The sequence below is a fragment of the Magnolia sinica genome, chromosome 11 (assembly GCF_029962835.1).
Source record: "Magnolia sinica isolate HGM2019 chromosome 11, MsV1, whole genome shotgun sequence".
In the NCBI taxonomy this organism is placed as follows: Eukaryota; Viridiplantae; Streptophyta; class Magnoliopsida; order Magnoliales; family Magnoliaceae; genus Magnolia; species Magnolia sinica.
This window is the reverse complement of record NC_080583.1, coordinates 81,499,794-81,524,092: the sequence shown is the minus strand read 5'-3', so window position 1 is coordinate 81,524,092 and position 24,299 is coordinate 81,499,794. Positions and strand designations below refer to the sequence as shown.

The 24,299-nt window shown below is 40.3% G+C and overlaps 1 protein-coding gene across 1 annotated transcript; it reads left to right on the top strand.

Moving 5' to 3' along the window:
- The first annotated feature begins 17,829 nt into the window (after positions 1-17,829).
- LOC131219495 (CASP-like protein 2B1) lies at positions 17,830-22,432 on the top strand. Its single transcript, XM_058214656.1, has 3 exons — positions 17,830-18,132; positions 19,569-19,701; positions 22,170-22,432. Exons 1-3 carry the CDS (start codon positions 17,912-17,914, stop codon positions 22,419-22,421), a joined length of 606 nt encoding a protein of 201 aa, XP_058070639.1. The 5' UTR covers positions 17,830-17,911; the 3' UTR covers positions 22,422-22,432.
- Positions 22,433-24,299: the final 1,867 nt, after the last annotated feature.

Sequence of the window (24,299 nt, the reverse complement as noted above, 5' to 3'; positions counted from 1 at the left end):
CACCACTATTGTCAGTGCGAATGCACTTTAATGATCTACCTCTCTCTCTCTCTCTCGACCATAGCATGGAACAATTTAAACACACCAAAGACCTCGTCCTTAGATTTTAAAGCATAAACTCAAACCCTCCTAAATGTATCATCTATAAAAGTGATAAAATACAATGCCCCACATAAGGTTTTTATCCTCTTAGGACTACAAACATCAGAATAAACCAAATCTAATGCATGCACTTTATTAACATGAGAAGCATTTAATAAATGAAACTCTATGTTGTTTCACGATAAACAATCAATACATGTTTTAAGAGGTATACCTGCACATTTGGAAGGAGCCGCTTCCTCGCGAGTAGTGAAGCCCTTTTCACTCATGTGGCCTAGATGTCTGTGTCACATGTTAGTAGCTAAATCCTCCGTTGCGTTTAACCCACCCTTGCACATACTGACACTTGCCTTGTAAAAGGTGCAATACTTCTTTCCTTTGGCCGCGATCAATGAACCCTTGATGAGCTTCTTGCGCCCACTAACAAAATCGGCTTTCATAGCTATCATCATCCAACCTTCCCGTCGACATTAAGTTGAGGCGAAGGTTTAGAATATGCCTCACATCCTTGAGAACTAATGTGCAGCCCACATTGGTCTTCACACAAATATCACTGACCCCTACGATCTTTGATATGCCAGAATTTCCCATCTTCGCGGTCCCAAAGTCACTTGACTTGTAGCTTGTGAAGAAATCCTTACGTGGAGTCGTATGAAATGAGGCTCCCAAGTCTATCACCCAGTCGGTGTCCTGACTCGTAGCTGTAAGACAAACATCATGATCTGTTGAAAGAATAACTACAACGTCACCATCTGAAGCGGCAGCAGTGGAATCTGATTCATCTTCCTTCTCCTTTCATTTTCCTTTCTTGTCATTCTTCTTCTTTTAACATTTATGCTTGTAATGGCCCTTCTTGCCACAATTTCAACATTCAATATCCTTTCTAGTACTCGACTTTCCTCTTAATTTATCTCGGGCCTTCCTCCCATTTCTGTTTTTTCCTCTCCCCCAATCTTGTGTCATAAGGGCCTCTTGATGAGTAGACCCATGAGACTTCTTCCTTGTCTCCTCATTGAAGAGACAACTAGTTACCTGTTCCATGGACACCTTTCCATCTAGCGCGGAGTTACTTAGAGACACCACCAATATCTCCTAATTGTCAGGCAATGAACTAAGAAATAGCAAAGTCTGTAATTCATCATCTAGGACCATCTTCATAGCGGAGAGCTGGTTCACTATATTACTGACCTCATTCATATGCTCGGCCATAGAACCACCATCTTTGAACTTGAGATTCACAAGTCGTCGTATCAAGAAAATATTATTACCGACTATCTTCCTCTCATACAGCCCTTGTAATTTCAGCCATAGGCTAACGGCTGAGGTCTCCATAGACACATGGTGGAACACAAAATCATCCAGCCATTGTCTAATAAACCCCACCACCTTCTGGTCCATCTTCTTCTAATCATCATCAGACATATCCTTGGATTTTGTTGATATGCCTAAGATTGGAGAATGTAGGTCCTTGCAATAAAGCAAGTCCTCCATCTTAGCCTTCCATATTGTATACTTAGAACCATTGAGGCTGATCATCCTTGATGAGTTACCTTCTATAATTCAAAATTGATCTTACCCGTGCAATGAACTTTGTTCTGATACCACTTTGTTGGGGGCCTTTGCACACAACCTTAAGATCTATCCTCCCAGAATAAACCAAAATTATGGGATAATAAAGCAATGAAATAAATCAAAGTACAAACCACACGCTACATTCCATTTTTACGTAGAAAACCCTCAAAGAGGTAAAAACCACGGGACCTCGTCCAGATCAACAATCCACTATCAAGTAGAATGTTACAACCTTCTTCACTCACGCAGGAGTGAATAAACAATAAGAGAATAAAAGAAAAAAATGGAGAGATCTAACCGATTACGAGGACGTAGAAGCGCTGAGATATTAAATGCACAGTAGATCACCTCTACGAGTAGAACCTCCTTTCCACAAGTTTCCTCTCTCTTTCTCTCTCTCTCTCTCTCTCTCTCTCTCTCTCACATACCTTTGATAGCCCTAAACCCTTATAAAGCATTAGGAAACCTTCTTGTATTACCTAGAAAGGCCCTAGGCACCCCTATTTATAATTTAGGAAACCCCCTTCCGCATCCTGTTGCAAAAGGCTTCAAATTTCCGCAGTCCGCACAAGATCCGGAGTCAAATCTATGTAAGCTCGACTGGTTGAGCAGGGTCCTCGACCGGTCAAGAGGTTGAAACATCTCAAAAAAATTTGTATAAGGACGCGAGTACCACCTTAGGCAGAAATTACCCAGGACCAAAACCTTTAGAAATTAGGTTAATGTTAGCAAGTGGGCATTGCTCTGAATTTGGAATCAAAATATGTTGGCATTGTATTAATGGGTGATGGTTTGATGATACAAGAGGGAAGTTCTGTAAAAGCGACAGGAAGAATTGCGCAGATACCAGTGAGTGAGGCTTATCGTGTTATAAATCCTCTGGCTAAACGTATTGATGGGAGAGGTGAAATTTCAGCTTCTGAATCTCGGTTAATTGAATCTCCCTCTCCAGGTATTATTTCTAATTAACGACTCATCTGAGTCAACTCAACCTTGGTCTAACTCAGCACTTCGAATTAAGATATGGTATAAGGGGTGACTCGGCCTGACTCATCTGAGTCACCCTTGAGTCAGCTGAATCTTGACTCACTCAGGACCCGCAACAAGCAGCCACCATGATCCGTCAAGTCTTAAATCCATGTGCAAAAAGGCAGGTGGTCAGGCCTGTTATCTCAACGATGCTGGAGGATTGGCTAGTGGCTTGATCTCGACTTAGCTGTAGATGTTATCTATTGGGCCAGGATGGGTGTAGCCCGTTGGTTGGCTAAAGTAGCTTGTCCTACCCAAAATCATATATGGTACGGCGAATCACTCATTTTGATTTGCGAGATATGCTTGTTTTAAGGTTCTGACGGTCTTGATGACTTCTGCTTCTGATCGGGACTTTTCTGGTCCAACTTGAACATGAAAGTGTCCACGATCTACATTAATGGCCCTCATGATGGTTGGATTGGCCTGATTTTGTGGCATCCAATTTTCATAGTGGGGCGATGTTGATGAATAGATTCAATGGGATAAACACATAAGTGGGCCCCACCCGCAACACGTAGAATAAGCTCATGCTAAAATGACTTACTACATGATGAATGGTCGCAAACCAATGGTGAGAACTACCCCCTTCCCCTCCCCATGAGAGCTGTGATGTGGGACCCACGTTCTAGGAAGACACTTGATGGATAGAGAGAAATCGAGAAAGATCGAGTGGGAAAGAGATTTATATAGACAGAGAGATGCACGTATGCATTGTAGAGCATTTAATTGAGGATAATGAAGATAAGGTGCATTTGCGTGACCGATCACATCCAGCGTTCACACGAGTGGTGGGTGTGTTTCAAATTTCAATGGATTAAAAGAGGTGACCCAACAGCACAGACCTCAATCCCATTACTCAATGTTTCCCATACCACAACCACAGATAGAATAGAACATTCTAGTCTTTCTATCCCCGCAAACGGCACATATCCCAACTGTAGACTCTCAGTTCTAGAAGGTGGGCCACAGCTTGGCCATGATGTGGGCCCATGCAAAGAATCTATCCACCACCAAACCAAAAAAAAAAAAAAAAAAGTCCCAGATGGTCATTGATCACACATTCTATTGAGATAATTTTCACTACCCTGTAAAAGGTTTTTTTAAAAAATAAAACAATAAATAAATAAATAAATAACTTTCAATATAAGGACTTGTGACATGTTAGAACGCATGAGGCTCACTGTGATGCGTGAGTGACATCCAAACCGTGCATCAAACGAAGCCCCAATGTTAGGCCCAAATTCCAAAATCTAGCCTAAACCATGATGATGTAGACCGGGCTGTAGATATATTCTTGGCACAGCTGAACCGAAAAAAGTCTGAATGGAAGTTAATATAGTTTGTCAAATATGAAAAGGTCCTACATTAGGGTATGACGTAACTAGGCTTCAGCGCATTGGTACAAAGAAATTCATTTCGGATAAGGAGAAATTGTCATTTGAAGTTTGAATGGTAAATCAGTCATAACTTTTGATGGAATTTTTATTGTAACAGGTAGTTCAGGATCAATTGACCCCACTAGTGGATCGTGCTGGTATTTTTATTGTAACAAGTAGTTCGGGATCAATCGACCCCACTAGTGGGTCGTGTTGGTCCCTTTTGCAAGAAAACACTTCATTCTAATTCAAATTTGTAGTTAAACAAAAAAAAAAAAAAAATCCTAAATTTTTTTAGCAAGTTCTAATTTGGACATATCTCCTTAGTTTTAGAGTTTTAGTATATGCAATTTTCTTAGGAATGGCTTCCAATCTTGCTAGCAATCATTGGCACGATTAAATTAGGACTTTATATTTTTAGTAAATTTTACTATTTCAGGTAAATTCTATTATAGTTGATGAATTAAGAATCCTAATTAGGGTTTTGTTTTTTCTTCGTAATTGATGTAATCAAAAATTCTAAGCATTATTGAATTATAAAAATTTTGAATTTTACTTTTCATCTTGTGAATTCATGGAATAACCTTGTAGATTTAGGGTTTTACATACTTGAGGTAAACGGTGTTCTTCCTCCTCACACCCTTCCTTGCATCAGTTAGTATTAGAGCAATAATTTTTCTTGATTTAATGGCATCTAACAATGGTACAGGTAACAATTCCATAGGCAATGCTTTAGGGAATAATCCTATGAGAGTAACGACGTTTAAGGCTCCCAATAGGAGAATCTGTAAGCCATGCAAGGATTGTAGGCGTTAATTGACCGTTTGGAGAAGGCCTTACGGCAGACTCCTATTTGTGATGATGAAAGGCCTCAAGATAGCATTGAGGCTCCCGGTCATCATGTTCATGGTGTGATACCGATGGTGAATCGCAAACTACTACCCAATGGATCTAATGATAAGAAGATTGATGGTAAGATTCTCTTACAAGAAGAACGAAAAGGCTTTAGGCTAAATCGAGATAGTGATTTCAGAATGAAGGTTTATCTCCATAGTTTTAATGGTGAACTTTACATTGATGATTTCTTCGATTGGTTTCTTGAAGTTGAGCGATTCTTCAACTATATGGAGATTAATTTCTGAAGAGAAAAGGGTTAAGCTTGTGGCCTATAAGTTGAAGGGCGAACTCCGAGAACAACTCGAACTTACTCGAATTAGGTAGATTAAAGCATCAATCTGCACGTGACAATAGATGAAGCAATTGATGCAAACACAATTCATGCCGAGTGACTACGATCAGGTATCGTTCCAGTAATACCGGAATTGTCGACAAGGTAGCCTATCCGTAAGGGATCAAGTCGAGGAATTTTATCGCCTGTCTGCGAGGACGATCTGGTCGAGACTGAGCGCAACAGGTTGCCAGATTCATCCGTGGTTTACATATAATGATTTAAGATCGAATCCAAATATAACTCATCTGGATGATGAACAAAGTGATTAAATTGGCCACCGGAGTATAAATGAAACTGGAGTGACCCAATGCATGAAACTATGCTTTAAATAGAGCATCTACTTTTGAACCTTCACGAAATATAACACAAGCCCAATGGAAAGAGCCTATATGGGGCGTCCTTGACGCCATCTAGCCGTGAACTGAGATTAAGAGAGTGGCTAAGTTAGACCTCAAAGGGCAGCAATTGTTACTACTAGTACCGGTCCAAGTAGAATTCATAACCTTTATAGTCCAATTCTACATACAAGTGTTATTGATGTGGCTAACTTAATCATTGATCTAACATATGTCATTAAACACAAATAACTAATATGACCATTAATAATAGGAGAGCACAAAATGCATATGAGGATCCATAAGTAAATGACATTGAACACGTTGATGACAATGGAGGAGTCGAATTGTCTCGTGAAAATTACAATGGGTCTTTGAACGTGAGGAAGTTATAGTATATGTCGAGTAATGAAATGCACACGTTGTGTCATAACATCTTTCATTGATAGGCATTCACTGCCTATTATTTCCTGGGTGTTGTCCACTTGAGCTCTGCATATGCTTCAATTTTGGGATGGTCCTAAAATCAACAGGAAAACGGATGAATGGCGTACACAATCCGCTTCCTCGCCATAGAACTAATTTTCATCTTGACCATCGAATTCATCTTGACCGTCACTCGATGGTCGGCTATCTAAAAGCTAGGGCCGATCCATTCAGTGTGCAGAAAAGGGCCGGTCGACGACATAAGTGATCTGGACTGTCGGACCTTAGTTCGGGCGTATCTCACAATCCGGAATGAGTTATCGGGCATAAAATATATGATTTTGGGGTAGAACGAGCTACTTTAGCCAACCAACCCTACTACGTTGGGTTGCGCAAGCCAGATTTGTGAAATACCCCTGAATCGATGGTCGTTTCCCTATTTTAATTTCGTTTTTACTATAAATAGTAAGTTTTAGTTTAATTATAACTCTTCATCCGTCGGGCTTTAGGAATTGCGTCCAACGTGAAAAGAGCTTAGAATAATTAGGAGAATGATTTGGTGAAGCCAAATAGGACACTTACTATTTTTGGCCGAAAACCTTGTGCACTAGTAAGCATCACAACCGTCTATAAATAGTAAGTTTACTATTTATAGTAAGTCGCGGATTCTAGGAGTTTCAGTTGTAGTTTGATTCTGATTTCTTTCCCATTGCTTGGTACCCCTATTTAAAGGGTCGTGAACTCGTTTTTTATTGATTCATTAATCAGTTTGAATTTATTAGGAATGGCGTACACAATCCTCTTCCTCGCCATAGAACTAATTTTCATCTTGACCATCGAATTCATCTGGACCGTCATTCGATGGTCGGCTATCTAAAAGCTAGGGACGATCCATTCAGTGTGATTTTTGGACCCGTCTCATCCATGACATGGCCCATTATTTCAACGGCTTGGAAAATAGGATTCTTGTTTGTCTCAGTCGCAACGGAACCATTTTCCTACAACAGTTTGTTGCAGGGAGCCCGTCCAACCAAAGATCTGCGGCGTGTACCGTGATGCTGAGAGGCATTCAGTCCGTCTATCTGTCGAGCCAACTTATATTAAGTAGGTCCATGAAACAGCACTGATCCAATTTTGGACCGCTGATCATTTTTCCCCCACTCTAAATAGACATGGCCTGTGCAAGTGAACATCACGAGCGTATCAATTCGCACTTTTAATTTTGCCCGCTGATATTTTCTTTTTAACCGTTCATCAGACAATCGCCAACTGGAACCTTAGGATAGTTCGATTATGCGAGCTTAAGTCATATGCTCCATCTAAGTTGGAGTCCACGACTTGGACGGACCAGATTGACAAATACAGGTTCCACGTGTACAGTGAATGAGCTGTTAGACCTGAGTGAGGTCCAGCTCGACTGATTATACATCCCATAGGCCATACGCCATACATTTCCCGTGATTAGGAGGTTCCCAGCCCCACACGCGCCACACGAACACAACCCGACACTAACATGTGTCTAAAATAGCACGTGAGTAGGACACCGAACCATTGGGTGGGACCAGCTTTGTGTGAAAACTGAAAATCATTACGGTTGAAGAGGAATCGTAGGGTCCTGATGCATCAGAATGTGAATACTTTCCTTATGTGCCTGTGTGTGCGGATTAAGTCGATATTTGTGTTTTCACTTTATCCACGTCTACATGACCTTATGATTATGAATAGGTTGGATGGTAAAAAAACATCACGGTGGCCCTTAGAAAGGTTGCAACGGTGGCTGTCATTATCACTACACCATCCTTTGGTGTGGTCCACTGGAGCTGTGGACCTGCTTCATTTTTTGTCTCATGCCTGAAAATGATACGAGAAAAGCGATGAACGGCCATACGCCATGCATTTCCCGTGATTAAGAGGTTCCCATTCCCACACGCGCCACACGAACACAACCCGACACTAACATGTGTCTAAAATAGCACGTGAGTAGGACACCGAACCATTAGGTGGGACCAGCTTTGTGTGAAAACTGAAAATCATTACGGTTGAAGAGGAATCGTAGGGTCCTGATGCATCAGAGTGTGAATACTTTCTTGATGTGCCTGTGTGTGCATGTAGGGCCCGAAGATCTGAGATCTTGACCGTTGATACGAAGGAACCCTGAATGGATTAGTGATAAGAAAAGAACTTTCGAGATCAGATAATTCTAGAAATGACTGAACAACAGTTCAAGACAACGGTAAAAAATGAAATGTTTAGAATAATCTAATTCTGAAACTTTATGGTGCCTGTCCCATCCATGTTGATTCACATCATATTGACGGTCCAGATGACCAAAACATGGGCCCCACTTGTACGAAATTGATGTACTGGAACCGCCGTGGCTAGTTTTAGCCTCAGTTTTAGCAACTGAGGCTAAAATGACTTTTATAGCCTCGGTTCTTCAAGTGAGGCTAAAAGAATCTTTTTAGCTTCAATTTTCTCGAAATAAGGCTAAATCAAAATTTTAACCTCAGCTGCCTTTAATCGAAACTAAATCTATTTATTCGAATAATGGCCTAATATGATCGCTACAAATGGATATACAAAACATACATAATGGTGAGACCCACATAACTTGTGACGTCACTTAAGTAGCAAGTCTCGCTACTCAACTTGTCAGTAGTGAGTCAATTAATATGGCAGCATGCATGACACGTTTATAAAAACCCACTGAGAGAGTGAATCCTATATATTATGGATTTAGTTATGATATACTCGATAAGGCTGTCTCTCATAGTTTTTTTAAAATTGATGATTTTTTCAAAGACATTCAGAGAATTCATGAGGGATTTGAAGATACTTAATGTTCAAATATCAAATCTATATCTAAGCAAATTTGATTGTGCTTTGGACCAAATAAAGAGAGAACAAACATCAAATTGAGTCCCATGGTAGAGCTCGATAAAAGATTTGATATAACCCATTTGAAAATATATCAGTATCAGGTGCATCTAAACCATCTAATTGCTCTATCACTTCAAACCATCACGAGGAGAAAGGTTAAATGCATGAGGCGGTTTGATTGGGTCATCTAGATGCATAATCATGATCGATTTGAAAATTTTCTCTCCTGATTTATCCCAAATCTGATTTGTGGGTCACAAAGAGCTCTCATTAAGGGATCAACTACGAGAATAAGATCTAAGAAGCAAATACTTATATATATATATATATATATATAAAAGAATTTTTTTTATATTCATAATACATGCCAAATACATGGGAGATCCATTATAAAAAAAAAAAAAAAAAACCCAATGAGGGTTTAGCCACCTCGATAATCAATAAAAGAAGTATGCGAAGAAGAACTTGAGGCCCCATGCCAAACACATTGTTGCTGCCAATTCAATCAAACTAAGCCGCATGTATAAACAAGAGCCTAGTTTAGTTGTTCGTGTGAGAGTAAGGTGCACGGCCATGTCAAAGTCTTCTTGACTTAAAGATTTTGATTGCATCGCTAGTGTCCTCCGCGTCAAAATGGATAGGTTGGAGACCAGACCAGGATCCAGTTACACTCTCAACCACTGATTTGCACTCCGTTCAAGCAAACTGTGAAATGGTAGGAGTTACCCTTCCAAATGAGTTCTTTTTGCTTTGTCTCATTAAATGTGAGGCTATAGTCTTAAGAGCCAGCTTGCCACTTGGTATTGGAACAAATTAGATGGAAAAGACTTTCTAATCCCACATTTTAATCATACAATTGTGTTTGGTTCAGGTAGTCAATCAATGGCAAATTAAAGCTTTAGAAACTATGCCTATGCGTTGATGATTTAAGATGAACATGTCATATCTATTTTGGATTTGCAACATCCACCACCACATCCAATGACGGACATACATGGAAAAAATTTTGATGATATTGGATGGTGTCCCACCATAATGAATGTATAATACCATCTATTCATTTCACGAGATCATTTTAATGCATGAACTCAAAAAAGAGACAGATCTGATGCTCAAGTGGACCACACCACAAAAGGCGGTGGGGATCAGACGTTTACCATTGAAAACATCATAAGGCCCACAGAAGGTTTGGACCAATCCGATATTTGTTTTTTTTTTCCCTCCATCTAGGTTTACGTGACCTCATGGACAGGTTGGATGACAAATAAACATCATAGTGGGACCTATTAAGGTTTCAATGGTATGAATCATTGTTCCCACTGCTTTTTGTGGTGTGGTCCACTTGAGCTTTGGATATGCCTCATTTTTTATTTTATCATGACCTAAACTGATCTTGCCAAATGAATGGACATAAACACACCACAAAAGTCGGTGGTGTGCGGTACTCCATGCAATCTGCTTCCAAAAACTCTCTGTAACATCCAAACGTATATCCGTCATATCCCTGGATCACAATGCAGGACCATACATCCCAAACAAGGAAACATAATTTGGCGTGTTATTCTCTAATCCACCGACAATCCCTGATGTCCATAATTATTACCTTCCTTGCAATTCCAGCCCATAAAATCCCACTTAAGTTCATGCACCAAACACCCCCTAAAGACTTCTTCCATCAATCTTTTGAATTATGTCTTTCAAATGAACAAAAATGTATAGATAAACAAAATGAAGCTAAACAATGTTAACTTTATTGATATTTAAAATTTATGATACGTTACATTCGACAAAGTAATAATCAACCAAAAATATAAATGAAACAAAATAAAACAAAGATAAATACTTGATTTGCCTATCGGAATAGATGATCGAGAATGATGGTCAACAAGATATGAATGAAATTGTAAGAACAATCAAATCTGGACTCAACTGGATATGATCTTACAACTTAGGGTTGAGGATATTTACTCATGCTCCTAATGTACTATAGCAGAAGTCACTACATAATAACTACCTATGTTAAAACTAAGCTAAACTAAGGAAAGGTAAATGAAAAGTAGATAAATGTACTTGGCATGGGGCCAGAGGTCTTATTCGTGTGCTCATTTTATGGCTTGTCAGGGTAATGAAACCCCTCGCGCTAGGATTCCTTATTGCTTTTGGATCCTTCTCGCTCATGTCTAGTTCTAGATATAGGAATCTCCTAATTGATTTTGAACTTGCAGCTTGCATTAGAAAGAATTTATAATGGAATAGCCCCACTCTTTTCACAAATAATCTGATTTGATGTTTATAATTGTTGGTTAACAGGATAGCTCGATCCTACCTTTAGTCTTTAATCAATTTGACTTATAGTAGAGGCATCCCTTCAATCAAACATTGAGTGGAATGCGACTCCAGCGTACCGGCGTATCATAATCACACATGAATTTAACCATCCATAAGGTGATGGTATAGAGTGAGGGGGATTTGATACCTAATATTGATCTGTTATTGGACCAGGTTGGATCTACTTCTCCAATTCTCTTAATTCTGATTGATGTGTGGAATGTGGAACCTAATCGAGCCGATGTGTCTGTCTACCCCGACTTGGGTCTGAACTAAAGTTGGATTGGCTTAAACATTGGTCCGATCTCCTGATCTTTAAAACCTTCTTGAGTATTACATTGATCATGTGATTAGACCTGTTCTCTTAGTGGGTTTTCTTATAGCCGTGCCAGGTACATTGCCTCATAACGGGGCACGTTGATCATGGCCATGTGGAACGCAACAATTCATCCCCCTAAAGGCATACATAAGGGTCTGTGTCACCGTATTAATAATGAAATGTGTAACGCTGAAGGGAGATCAACTGAAGATCTCTTCGGGTGTGAGTACGACTTTCATATGTGTCAAACACATAGTATCACCACATGGTAATTTTCTATTAGATCACATCAGGGGTTAAAAAATGTGTGTAAACAATCTTTTCTTTTACAATTTATTTTTCGTCTATCTTTACTTTTATCTTGGCATAGTGTAGCCTAGCCTAACTCTAACATAAATTAGTACTATTTAACTTCCACCGCTATAGAATTGTATTATTAGATTAAATGTCCACAAGCTTAAGTGAATCCCGATCAACCGAGTTCTTACTTAGGTAATCATATCTATCTGAACATATTAACACGATTAACAAACTTGTCCATATATTTTTATAGATGAATTTATGCTAATGCACAAGAGTTTTGTATGCCTTGACAATTGTAATGGACTAAATATTTAATTAATAAAATCGGTATTGTTTAGTATTTTTAAAATTTATTTGTTCATTTTTATTCTTCGGAAAAATTTATTACTTATTTGATTTTGAACTTGCAGCTTGCATCGGAAAGAATTTATAATGGAATAGCCCCACTCTTTTCACAAATAATCTGATTGGATATTTATAATTGTTGGTTAATAGGATAGCTCGATCCTACCTTCAGTCTTTAATCAATTTAACTTATGGTGGAGGCATCCCTTCAATCAAACATTGAGTGGAATGCGACTCTAGCATACCGGCGTATCATAATCACACATGAATTTAAACACAGGCCCTTGATCACACGTGTTACATTGTGTTTGATTGAATTTCGCCAGCATCATTTACAAATATAAACAGGTGTAAACAGGGAAAAATAGTTTTTAGTTATTTATTATTGAGATATGTTCCATTGCTTAGCTCCTTAGCTGTATTGGAACACTTAGAGAATCTAATCTGTTGATCCACGCCGTTCGTTAGGTCAGAGGCATATTTCATGGGCTGCCATGTAAACCTCACACTGATATGGCAGATATGAACCGTTTGTTCAATGGCCTAAATCATGGATGGATCATTTGGCAAAAACAGGTCCCATCGACAATGTGATCCACCTATTTGTTAGGGATCATCATGGATTACTTAATAATTCTAAGGTATCACTTTTCTTAGACAAATCTAGCCATCCCATCCCATGGCCTGGAAAAGGGGCAGCTAAAGAAAACAAGAGGAAATTAAGGATGGCCAAGATCATCCCATCAGTGTGATTTCTACATGGATGGACGACGTGGATAAAACACGAACATCACGGTCGTGCCCACAGAGCCCTTGTTAGGACCGTCCATTTCTAGGTCCTTTTTGGGGGGAGGGGGTTAGTACCCAATCCGCCCCCTAACATGAGATGGCGAAAAATAGGGACGGAGTGGATGTCATGCACACATCACGGTGGGCCCCACATAGCTTACTGTTGCACGGGCTCCCTGCAACCGTGATGCGTTCGCTGAAATGTCTTCTATGACTCACCTAGGCAATCGAGTACCATTTCCCACAGTACAAAGATTTAGTATCCAACGCTCGGGCAGAAGGATTGTACACACGTTTGGGCTTTCAGGTTATAAAGGTGGGACCCATGATGAGTGATCCAAACCGTTCATACCATGGAAGTCACTGTTGATGGCAAATTCAATAAAATTTTACTAGATCGAAAGATCCGTTGCTATATTTCTTTCTGAAATGTTTCTTTCTTAGAGGCCTATTGAGAGCTCTACGGTCTTCTGGTCCATGATTTTTTGGTTCATGGTTCAATGACGTTGTGTCCAAAATATCAACGGTTTGGATCGTTTAAAATGGTGAAACTTGTACGAACTGAGAATTCAAACCTACCCCCACTATCCACGCCACGCATAAAGCAGCCGGTTTAAGCGGAGCCTAAAACCCTAGCTCTGTGGGGTCCACCATATTGTATATGTAAAATTAACTCTGTCCATCAGGTGATAACCATTATTTGGACGGTTCATAAATAAGACAGAGAGATTAGAGATTCATATGGGCCACAACAACGGGAAATGTATAAACTCCTCTCCCAAAACCGCTAAATTCACAAGGTGTGGCCTACCTGATCTCTGTATATCTTTTCTTCTTCAATCCTATGGTTAGCATTCCACACCCATCTTTCCCTGTGGTGTAGCACTCCTGAGTTGCCCATACTACTGATTTTTGGTCTTAAGATCTAAACTTGAGGACATAACCTAATGGACGGTGTGGATTTCAAATATATAACATGATGGGCCCTGCGTAAAACAGGTGTTGCAGTGGATTCCAGTCCCACATAAAAGCAGCAGATACATTTCCATCATCTTTGCCCTTTTGTCTTTTTCAAGTCATATGATACTCTCGAGTTGTATATGCTTGGTCATCTCATGCACACATCATCCTACACGTGGCATCAATCCAGGCCATCCAATTTTTCGTACGTATCTTTAAGAAAATGGGCCGCACAATTTCTACGGTCGATATTGATAGTAGGAGTGCGGCCTATATCTAGGACAAGGGCGTGAGTAAGATCTAGTCATTCTCTCACTTTGTACAGGACTGTGGTGAAGTTTAAACACTAAATCCAGAGCTTAAGTGGTCTTGGCAAGAGGTCTTGGTATCGATTCCCTAATGGGTTTTTAACAGTGAAGTGTAAACTGGCCGTGCGTGTAAAAAAAAAAAAAAAAAAAAAAAACATTTTTAAGCTGTGGTGCTACGTCCACCGTACACATGGCACACGTGCACGTCAATCCAGACCATCCAACTCTTAGGGCCCAATTTTGTGAACAGCATACCCAAATATCACATTGACCATCCTGACTATGGGGTCCAATGGACCGTCGAAATCTTAAACCGTCCAAACCCTGTGAGTAAAATGAGATGGCTAAAATCATCCAATCAGTATCATTCGTAATCATTACATGGAGTCGACTCCACAGGAACCTCTACTAGAGTCGAGCAAAAGTGGGCTCCATGTATAGTATAAATCACATCCAATCCGTCCATCCGATGCAACCCCTTGCGTTTTCCTAGGAACCTAAGAATCAAAACGATCCATGACTCATGTGCGCTACAACACATCAAAACAGTTGGGATGGAATGCCAGCCCTTTGTTTTTCTTACATTCAGCTTGGTTTTTGAGGGCAGAACCCGACATGATAGGCATGTCCATTGGACGGTTTGGATGTCATAGAGACCTCAGATGGGGCCCACGCTTTCTCGACTCAACGGAGTTTCTGGTGGAGTGGATTCCATGTGATCAAGTAATACTGCATCCCCGGCCCATGATTCGAGTTGTACATTTATCATAAATGTGACGTGTACCACCATAGCGTACAGTGGGCTAGCTGTTGTGGGGTCCGCTCGGTGTTCCAACTCATCCAAGATAGGCCGAAACTCAAGTGGGCCCCACCACATTGTATTTGAAATTCAGGCCATTCATACCCTTTATGGCGTCCTCTCAATTGCTTCTTTGCAATGTGGTCCAACACGTTTTGCTCTTGAAATTAGGCCACTTTCAAGCCGTCCATTTTCCTTCATATTGGCCAGGCCACAAAAGTAAAATAATCGGTTTTACAACTTAGGTGTGACCTAGTGAAAATTATTGATTTGTGAATCAACGAATCAGTGATGACATTTCAATACCATTGGGCGGACTTGCAATGCCATCCAAGATGGCTTGATATTATCGGAAAAATTTTAAATTTATTGAATTGGTTGTTGAACACTTTACATGCCCTGTTCATTGCCATCGAGATGGTTGATATCATTAGTAAAATTTGAAATTTTCTTATATAGTGGTTGGAATGTTTTGGTCATTAGTTCGATGCCATCAAAATGAATTTGTCGATGCCATCAAAGTTCCACCGAATGTACCATCGAATGAATATACAAAGTTACACAGATTTATGTAATTGTGAAATTTATTTCTAATTTTGTTTGTGATTTTCCTAGATGCTACTATATATATATATATATATATATATATATAGAGGTGTGATCAGGATCAAAGGGTATTAAGATAATTTTAATTCATTTATACGATTTTCAAGAGCTTGGTGATTTCTAATTCGTTTGTATAATTTTTTAGAGCATGTAAGGAGAAATTTAAGACCTAGACGGATGAACCGTCGTCTCTATTGCTTGTAACTTTTGCTTTCATAGTAATACTTGACGCTTTATATTATAAATTTTTTTTTTTCTAAAAGGGTTTTAATCATTTTAAATTCCAAGTTTTTGTAACTGTGCTTGATTGTTGTTATTGAAATACATTAATTGATTTAGTTTTTCATGCTTCTAAAGACTCCTAGTGCAAATCAAGTATGGGCGTCTCATCGCAACTACTTCACTGTTCCATGGGCCACCTGATCCACAGACCGGACTGGCTTTATTTTTTTGGTGCCACAGTTAAAACGAGGCGAGGTATCTAATGAACGGGCTGGATGCCGTGCATGCATCGCATGGCCCCACAACAGCTATTACCACCATAAATATTCCACGTGGACGGCGGATAAGATACTTTAACCTCATGCATGTGCTGACACAAATCCATGAGAGTGTCCATTCAAAATTCTATAAGTTGCAATGAATGAAAATTCAAAGAGAAAGATAGACCATCCTTCTTTCTTTTCTTGGGCGTATCAATGGCCCTTGAAAACAGCCCCACCTCCCAAGAAAAGGCCCTAAATCTTGTGCGCACCAGTTCTTAAATACGCTCAAGTTGTGGGATTGGGTTGCATTGATGGCCATTTAAGTGGACGGTAAGGTGCTTTCCCTCTTCCCAACACACACCCCTGCATCGTACAGATGTCTGATTCTAGTGCCACATGGCAGATTCTGCGGGACCCACGTAAGCATAAACGAGAAAAACAACTGTTTCTCAATCCTACACGTGGGTGAACTCTGTCCATCGTCTACATGCATGCACATTGAATATGCGGACGCGAATTGCCTGGTGACCCTTCCACCACAGACCTCCATGGTGATCGGACTCTGTGGGGCCCACCTTCATGTATGTATTTTATCCACACCGTTCATCTGTTTTGTTAGACTATTTTAGAGCATGAATCCAAAATTGAAGCATATCCAAAGCTAAAGTGATCCAAACCATAGGAAAAAGTAGGAATAATGACATCCATCGATGAAACCTTCTTATGGCTCACAGATATGTTATCTGCCATCCAACCTGTTCAAAAGGTCAGGAAGACCTGGATAAAGGGGCTGATCCAAAACTTAGGTGGCCCCAAGAAATTTTCAATGATAAGGTTTCAATCCCCACAGTTTCCTATGGTGTGGTCCACTCGAGCTGTGTATATGCTTCAAGTTTCGGATCATGCACTAAAATGAACCAGAAGAACGGATGGACAGAGTGGATAAAAGACATGAATCACGGTGGGCCCCAAAGTCCCGTGGCAGGTCACCACCCAATCCGCATCTTTAATATAAGTGGGCCATACTGCACGAAAAGATGGACCGTTAGAAAGAAAATGTTATTTTAATCGTCCAATATCCTTTTACAGCGTGGCCTACTTGAGGACAAACGTCATGATTTATTACTTATATCTACGTGGCCCACTTAATAGAAGGCTCAGATATTGGACTAGTTCGAGAAGAGAGAGACTGAGAACGGCTACTCATGCCTACACGCGGGTGAAGGCGCTTGGTCATCAACACGCATGCACGCTTGCCTATATAGCATACGTGTGTTAGAATTCTAGATCAGGTGGGCCCACTGATCAGATCTTATGAAATGAAAAAGAGTCCTCTCTTAAGGTGGGCCATACTGTAGAAAACACATGGATGGTTAGAAAGAGGTTATTCTAGCCGTCCAGCTTTTTCGTACAGTGTAGCCTACTCGAGGAGATAAATGTCTTGATTTGTTACTATATTTTTGTGGCCTACTTGATGGAAAGCTCGGATCTCGCACACGTATTCTATATTGGCACTGGTGGTTGCGTGTACATGGCATCGCAGTAGATGCGTGTAGGTTTAGCAAACATCAGGAAATGGGGAGAAACAAGACATGGGCCTTTTTTTTTTTGTGGCTATAAATAAAGTGTTCTTGTTGTTTGGGGCCATATGGGTTTTGCGCTTTCCTTGGGTGTTTGAGAGTGCAAAGGTTTTTGAGTGTTTTTGGATTGTGAAGATGAGTTCCGGGGTTGGGATCAGTCCTGGAAATGTTCCAGTGTACCATGGGAGCAATTTGAAGGGGGTTGATCGGAAGGTGAAGATTGCAGAGGTGGTCTTGAGGTGTATCATATGTGGGCTGGGGGTACTTGCAGCTGTTCTTGTGGGAACTGATACCCAAGTCAAGAGGATCTTCTCTATTGACAAGAAAGCCAAATTCACAGACATGAAAGCTTTGGTGTAATTCTCTTCCCCCGCTCTCTCTCTCTCTCTCTCTCTCTCTCTCTGTATCTGTTTATGGTTTTGTATTGTTTTTATTATTATTGATGTTTACACCCATCCTGATTGTTTCGTACACACCCATTTTTCATTTTGGGTGCTGGGTGGTACCATAATGTACAATCTCTCTCTCTCTCTCTCTCTTATTATTGATGTTTACACCCATCCTGATTGTTTCGCACACACCCATTTTTCATTTTGGGTGCTGGGGTGGTACCATAATGTACAATCTCTCTCTCTCTCTCTCTCTCCTCATTTGGTTTTGGTTTTGATTTTGTTTGGTTTTTTCTCTTTTATTGACGTCTTCACCCATCTAGATTGATTTGTACACACCCATGTTTCATTTTGGGAGTTGTGGTGGTACCAAAGTGTACAAAATCTCTCTCTCTCTCTCTCTTGGTTTTTTACTTTAGGTTTTTTTTAAAAAATTATTTAATTGATGTCTAAACCCATCATGGTTGATTTTTTTACACCCACTTTTCATTTTGGGAGTTGGGGTGGCACCAATTTGTATGATTTCAGCTCTCTCTCTCTCTCTCTCTCTCTCTCTCTCGCTTTTTACTTTACGTTACTTTTTTTTTTTAAATTGATGTCTAAACCCATCATGTTGATTTTTTTACACTCATATTTCATTTTGGGAGTTGGGGTGGCACCAATTTGTATAATTTCATCTCTCTCTCTCTCTTTCCTTTATTTATTATTATTATTTAAAAGTAATTATAATTAATGTCTACACCAATCCTGATTAATTTTGAGTACACCCATTTTGCATTTTTTGGGAATTGGGGTTGTACCGAAATATACCATTTCATTTCTTGGAATAAAAATAGACACATGCAGATTATTTTGTAATTCATATCTACACTCATCCTTATTGATGTTGAGCACAACCATTTTGCATTTTGGGAGTTGGGGTTGTACCAAAATATACCATTTCTTTTATTAAAATGGAAATGGACACATCAGATCAATCAAGGTTGGTGTAAATCGTGGCTACCTTTACTCTTTTTATTTTGACTTTTTTGGTGCTTAGACATCCTAATGTATGCTCAATTTTCCATTTTTCTAATGTTCATGTGGATCGATATATTGTACACATCATTCATACCATCCAATTAGTACATATAGGCATTGATCAGGACCGTCCAATTGACGGGCTACATCCTGTATGGCTGCTAGCTCTGAAACAGTGTCACTCGGATCTTTCTATACATACTCACCAAACTATACTAATCAAATGGTTAGGATCATATGAACCATGATGATTTTGGGATATAGCCTATTTATGAGATGGTCCGTCTATTGATCGGTCTGGATAGGTTGGAAACTGCAGATTGTACGGTTGAGATGGCCATGTTATTATTTATTTACCTATATTTCTTGGATGCATTGTGCAGGTTATTGGTGATAGCTAATGCAATAGCTGCATCTTATTCCCTCATTCAAGGCCTGCGGTGTATAGTCAGCATGCTTAGAGGGCGTGTTTTGTTCAACAAGGCATTGGCGTGGGCCATATTTTCATGTGATCAGGTACCCCCTCCTTCCCATTTATTATTATTGTCCATGACCATGATCATTACATGCCATTTTGGACCGTCCAATCAATGGGCCGACTCCTACATAGGCCATATCCTACAGGTTGTATGGACTCAATGGTGTGTGATTTTGGATGGTCCGTTAAAGTTAATGGGGATGGTCCACAGGACAAGTACATTGACTGGACGTTAGGATGCTATGGCCCATGGATTAGATGGCTTGGATCGATGGGCACTTGATCTGATTGAACGGACAGTGAGGATACCATGGGCCATCGATTGGATGGCTTGGATCGATGAGCATTTGACCTAAAGCGACAGTAGGGATGGTTTTACACTGAGCTTCAGTGTATAGTTATGGACCAAATCATTCCTCGTAATAGTTGAGAAAAACGATCAGAGACAACGGCTGTATCATCAGTTACATTTTTCCCTGCCGCTGTATCATATATTTAGAATATCCAATCCGTACAAAAGGTGGGCCACACCATGATGATCGCCTGGTATAAAAATCAATAGGATGGTTGCAGGACCCAACAGTTATATTGATCAGATTACCATAGCCATTTGGTTGGTGGCCACCAAATGGATGGCTATATATTGCTCAATGAAAAAATATCTATCGATGGACCGTCTGATCAATGCGAATTTGGGCCATGGCACATCTAGAGTGGGTCAATAATCCGCTTGCTTTTGGTCCACTTCAAAAGTCCATTGTTTAGGGAAACGGATTGGCTACTCCCCCTGACACCAGCCCCGTGGCTGGTGTTCGATGCTCTGTGGGCCCCACAATGATGTATGTGTTTCATCCATTCCGTTCATCCATTTTTAAAGATCATTGTAGGCTTGATTTTAAAAATGAGATGTATATAAATCTCAGGTGGACCACACCACATGAAAACAATAGTGATTGGATACCTACCATTAAAATCTCCCTAAGGCCCACTGTACTGTTCATTTGACATCCAATCTGTTGATTAGGTCATACAGACCCAGATGAAAGGAAAAAACAAAAATCAGCTTGATCCAAAACTTTTATGGTCCCCAAAATGTTTTTAATGGTCGACACTCATTCAACACTGTTTCCTGTAATGTGGTCCAATTGAGACTGGGATATATCTTATATTTGGCCTCCTACAGTAAAATGATCTGTAAAAATTGATGGACGGCATGGATGAAATACATACATCATGGTGGGCCCCACAGAGCACCGACCACTAGCCATTGGCTGGTGTCAGGGGGAGTAGCCAATCCGTTTCCATTGTTTAGGACTTTCATCATCAACTGAAGTACTGGGAGCAATTGCTTTGCTGCTTATGATAGTCGATTTACTCATTTGGGGCCCACCTCACAGGTAATGTATACATGCATGTTAATCTAGACAGTGAAAATCGTGGGTCCCAAGGCATTTGTTGTATGGCCCAATAATCAAACTGATTGGAATATCCTAGCCACTCACTATGTGGCTACCAAATGGATGGCTGAAAATGAAATTGCTTGATGAACAAAATAGAACAGTGAGCATTGGGGCATGTCACATCTATAAGTGGCCTCAAATTCAGGCAAAGGTGATCTTCAAGTACCTCATTTGGGGCCTACCTCATGGGTAATGGTACACATGCATGTCAATCCAGACGGTCAAAATCATTGGCCCCAAGAATCAAACTGATCAGATTATCCTACCCCACTAAATTGGGGTGGTTACCAAATGGATGGCCGAAAAAGAAGTTGCTCGATGAACAAAATAGAATGGTGAGGATCATATGCTCGGTGCGAGTACTGGGGCACGCCACATCTAGCGTGGGCTCAATTTCAAATTGTGATAATGGGGCACGCCACATCTAGAGTGGGCTCAATTTCAAATTGTGATATAGGGGTGGATTGTGATGAGGTCGATCACCATCTTCCTCAGTGGGATAATTACTCGGAATGACGTAGCTTCTCTGAGTCCTCACTGAAATTCCTCCATCCACACGCAAGAATAGAAAAATTGAAATAAATTTTAATAAATTTGAAAATAGGTTGATTGATGAAAAGAACTAATTTACAATCATTTAAATAGTGATACCAAACTTAAGAATAAGTTTTATGATCAAACTCCAACTGAAACTCTCTCAAATTCGTGACTTACTATAGATGGTAAACTTAAGACGGTCACAATTCCTACTAGAATTCATGATTTTTGGCCAAAAATAATGTCCTATTTGGCTTAACAAAGTTATTCTCTTAAATTTTCTAAGCCATTTTCATGTTGGACACAACTCCTGAAGCTCAAACGACATTGAATAACTCATTCCGGTTTGCAAGATATACTTGTTTTAGGGTTCTAACAGTCATAATCACTTCCGCCTCTAATCGGGCCTTCTCTTGTCCATCTTGGATATGAAAGTATCGCTCTATATCAAATTGGGACCGATCAACACAAATTAACTTCGATCACCATATTTGGGGCTCGCCTTGCAGGTACTGGCATACTTTACGTTGGCTGTGGTGGCCGCCGCGGCCCAGTCGGCGGTGCTGGCAGAGCTGGGCCAGCCAGAGCTTCAATGGATGAAAATATGCAGCATGTATGGGAAGTTCTGCAATCAGATAGGGGAAGGCATTGTGAGCTCGATTGTGGTTAGCCTGAGTATGGTCACAATCTCCGGTGTATCTGCTTTCAATCTCTTCCGTTTGTATGGAAATAACAAAGGCAAAGGCAGTGGACGGTGGTAGGTACTTCCCTTTTTTGAAAAAACAAGAACAAGAAAAACTGCTTCCCACCTTCTTTTTTTTTCGTCTTGTGAGGGGCCTTTTTAATGGTTTGAAATGTAATAAATGATAAGGAGTGGTTTTTTATATTGGGGTACTCATTTCTTTATGATGGAGATGCATTTATGGGCTTTTTCTGATGATCAGGTGTCCAATCCCTGCTTCTCATTTTTTTAGGGGGTTCTGCTAGTGTACGGTGGGCCTTGTACGACGGTGGCTGGGTTTCGCCCCCAGATTGCATTTTAAACGATGATCAGAACCGTTCATGTAATGGTAAGAAATTTTTGCTGAAGGGTGGTACGGGTGATTGTGTGTGAAGATGAATATTTAAAGGCTTATGATCAAATCCAGATTCATAGGTCTGGATCATCTATGCAGCATGATTATAAGATATAGCTTCTATATTATGGTGTTGAGAATATTAACGGTTCAGATTAATCTAAGGATGCAATCTGAAGGTGGAACCAGCCACCGGACCGTACTATGGTAGTACCGGCTGTAGCCTGGCAAAACCCATATGTAGGATGGAGATATTATACATTTATGGATTCTTTTATGATGAAGTGTGGCGTCTGAGTGGTCCACTCAAATCATGGTGGGGCCCACTAATGGTGACGTTAATCATTCAGTGTCAAGAACGATGGAATATTCGGTCTACTTTGATGTTCTGAGTCCAATGAGCGTTCACATCTTGTCATAGAAGGCTGGTTCCTCCAGCACGCTTGTAGAATAAGCTTACTCTACAGCAAGTGTGGGTCCCACCATGATGTTGGCATGACATCCTATCCGTTCATCATTTAATTGCCGTATCTTCTCCTTGTGGGCCCCAAAAACCAGGCCGAGCCAAAACTCAGGGGCTGCACCTATGTAAAATCATGCCTAAAATCTCTAAAATCAAGTGGCCATCCAAAGTTTTAAGCAGTGTGGCCCTCCATGATTTGGATGACTAGATGTACGGCTCTGATTGATATATCAGCTTACCATCCCAAACCGTGGAGAGATGGTTGATATATCAGCTTACCATCCCAAACCGTGGAGAGATGTCTCTACCAAGTTACTTTTCTCGGTGCCCCATGCATGGATTTGATAGGAAGTGTGAGCCCTTAAGATCTGACGGTATACACGGTATAGAACTTCACATAGCTGAAGATGAACGGTCCAGTGCCCCATGCATGGATTTGATAGGAAGTGTGAGCCCTTAAGATCTGACGTATACACAATATAGAACTCCACGGAGCTGAAGATGAACAGTCCAGATCCAATGGCTTGCCGATTCACTACTAGAGCAGATGGGTCTATTCACCCCCATTAATTGTAATCCTACTCTTGCAATGACTAAGTACAGTCAATTGATGAACAGCTGTGGGCCTCTTACGGTGTGGGCCCGTGATTTCTTTTTCCACACACAACCACACCACATGAGCATGGGTCCCATGATGTCAATGTAAAAGCAGAGCCTGACTGCCACTAAGCCATGGTGCCGTACCCATGATTTCTCCTGCAAGGTTGGATCGTCTGTGTTGAGGGCATAGGTATTTCCCATGTCCTGAAATCTCATTTGGCAATTAAAACGAATAGAAAAATTTTAACAAAAAACTCGCTAATGAACATAGAATTTTATGTTGCCCTAACTTTTTCAAAATGGCTCGATACCCACTATGAATTTTGGACCACATGCCAAATGTTTGTGTAATCTAATGGTTGGATTGGATTTCATTTAAGTATCACGGTGGGCCTTGTAAAATTCAAGGGTGACGAATCGTTCCCAACTGTTTCCTTTGGTGTGGCTCACCAAATCACATGTCAGACTGATTTTTGTCTTTACGCCTATATAGCCTAAAT

What these genes read in the sequence shown, in the direction of transcription:
- LOC131219495 (XM_058214656.1), top strand. Translation starts at nt 17,912, where the DNA reads ATGAGTTCCGGGGTTGGGATCAGTCCTGGAAATGTTCCAGTGTACCAT. An exon ending in ACAGACATGAAAGCTTTGGT is followed by an intron (nt 18,133 to 19,568) that starts GTAATTCTCTTC and finishes TGCATTGTGCAG; the next exon opens with GTTATTGGTGATAGCTAATG. An exon ending in CCATATTTTCATGTGATCAG is followed by an intron (nt 19,702 to 22,169) that starts GTACCCCCTCCT and finishes CTCGCCTTGCAG; the next exon opens with GTACTGGCATACTTTACGTT.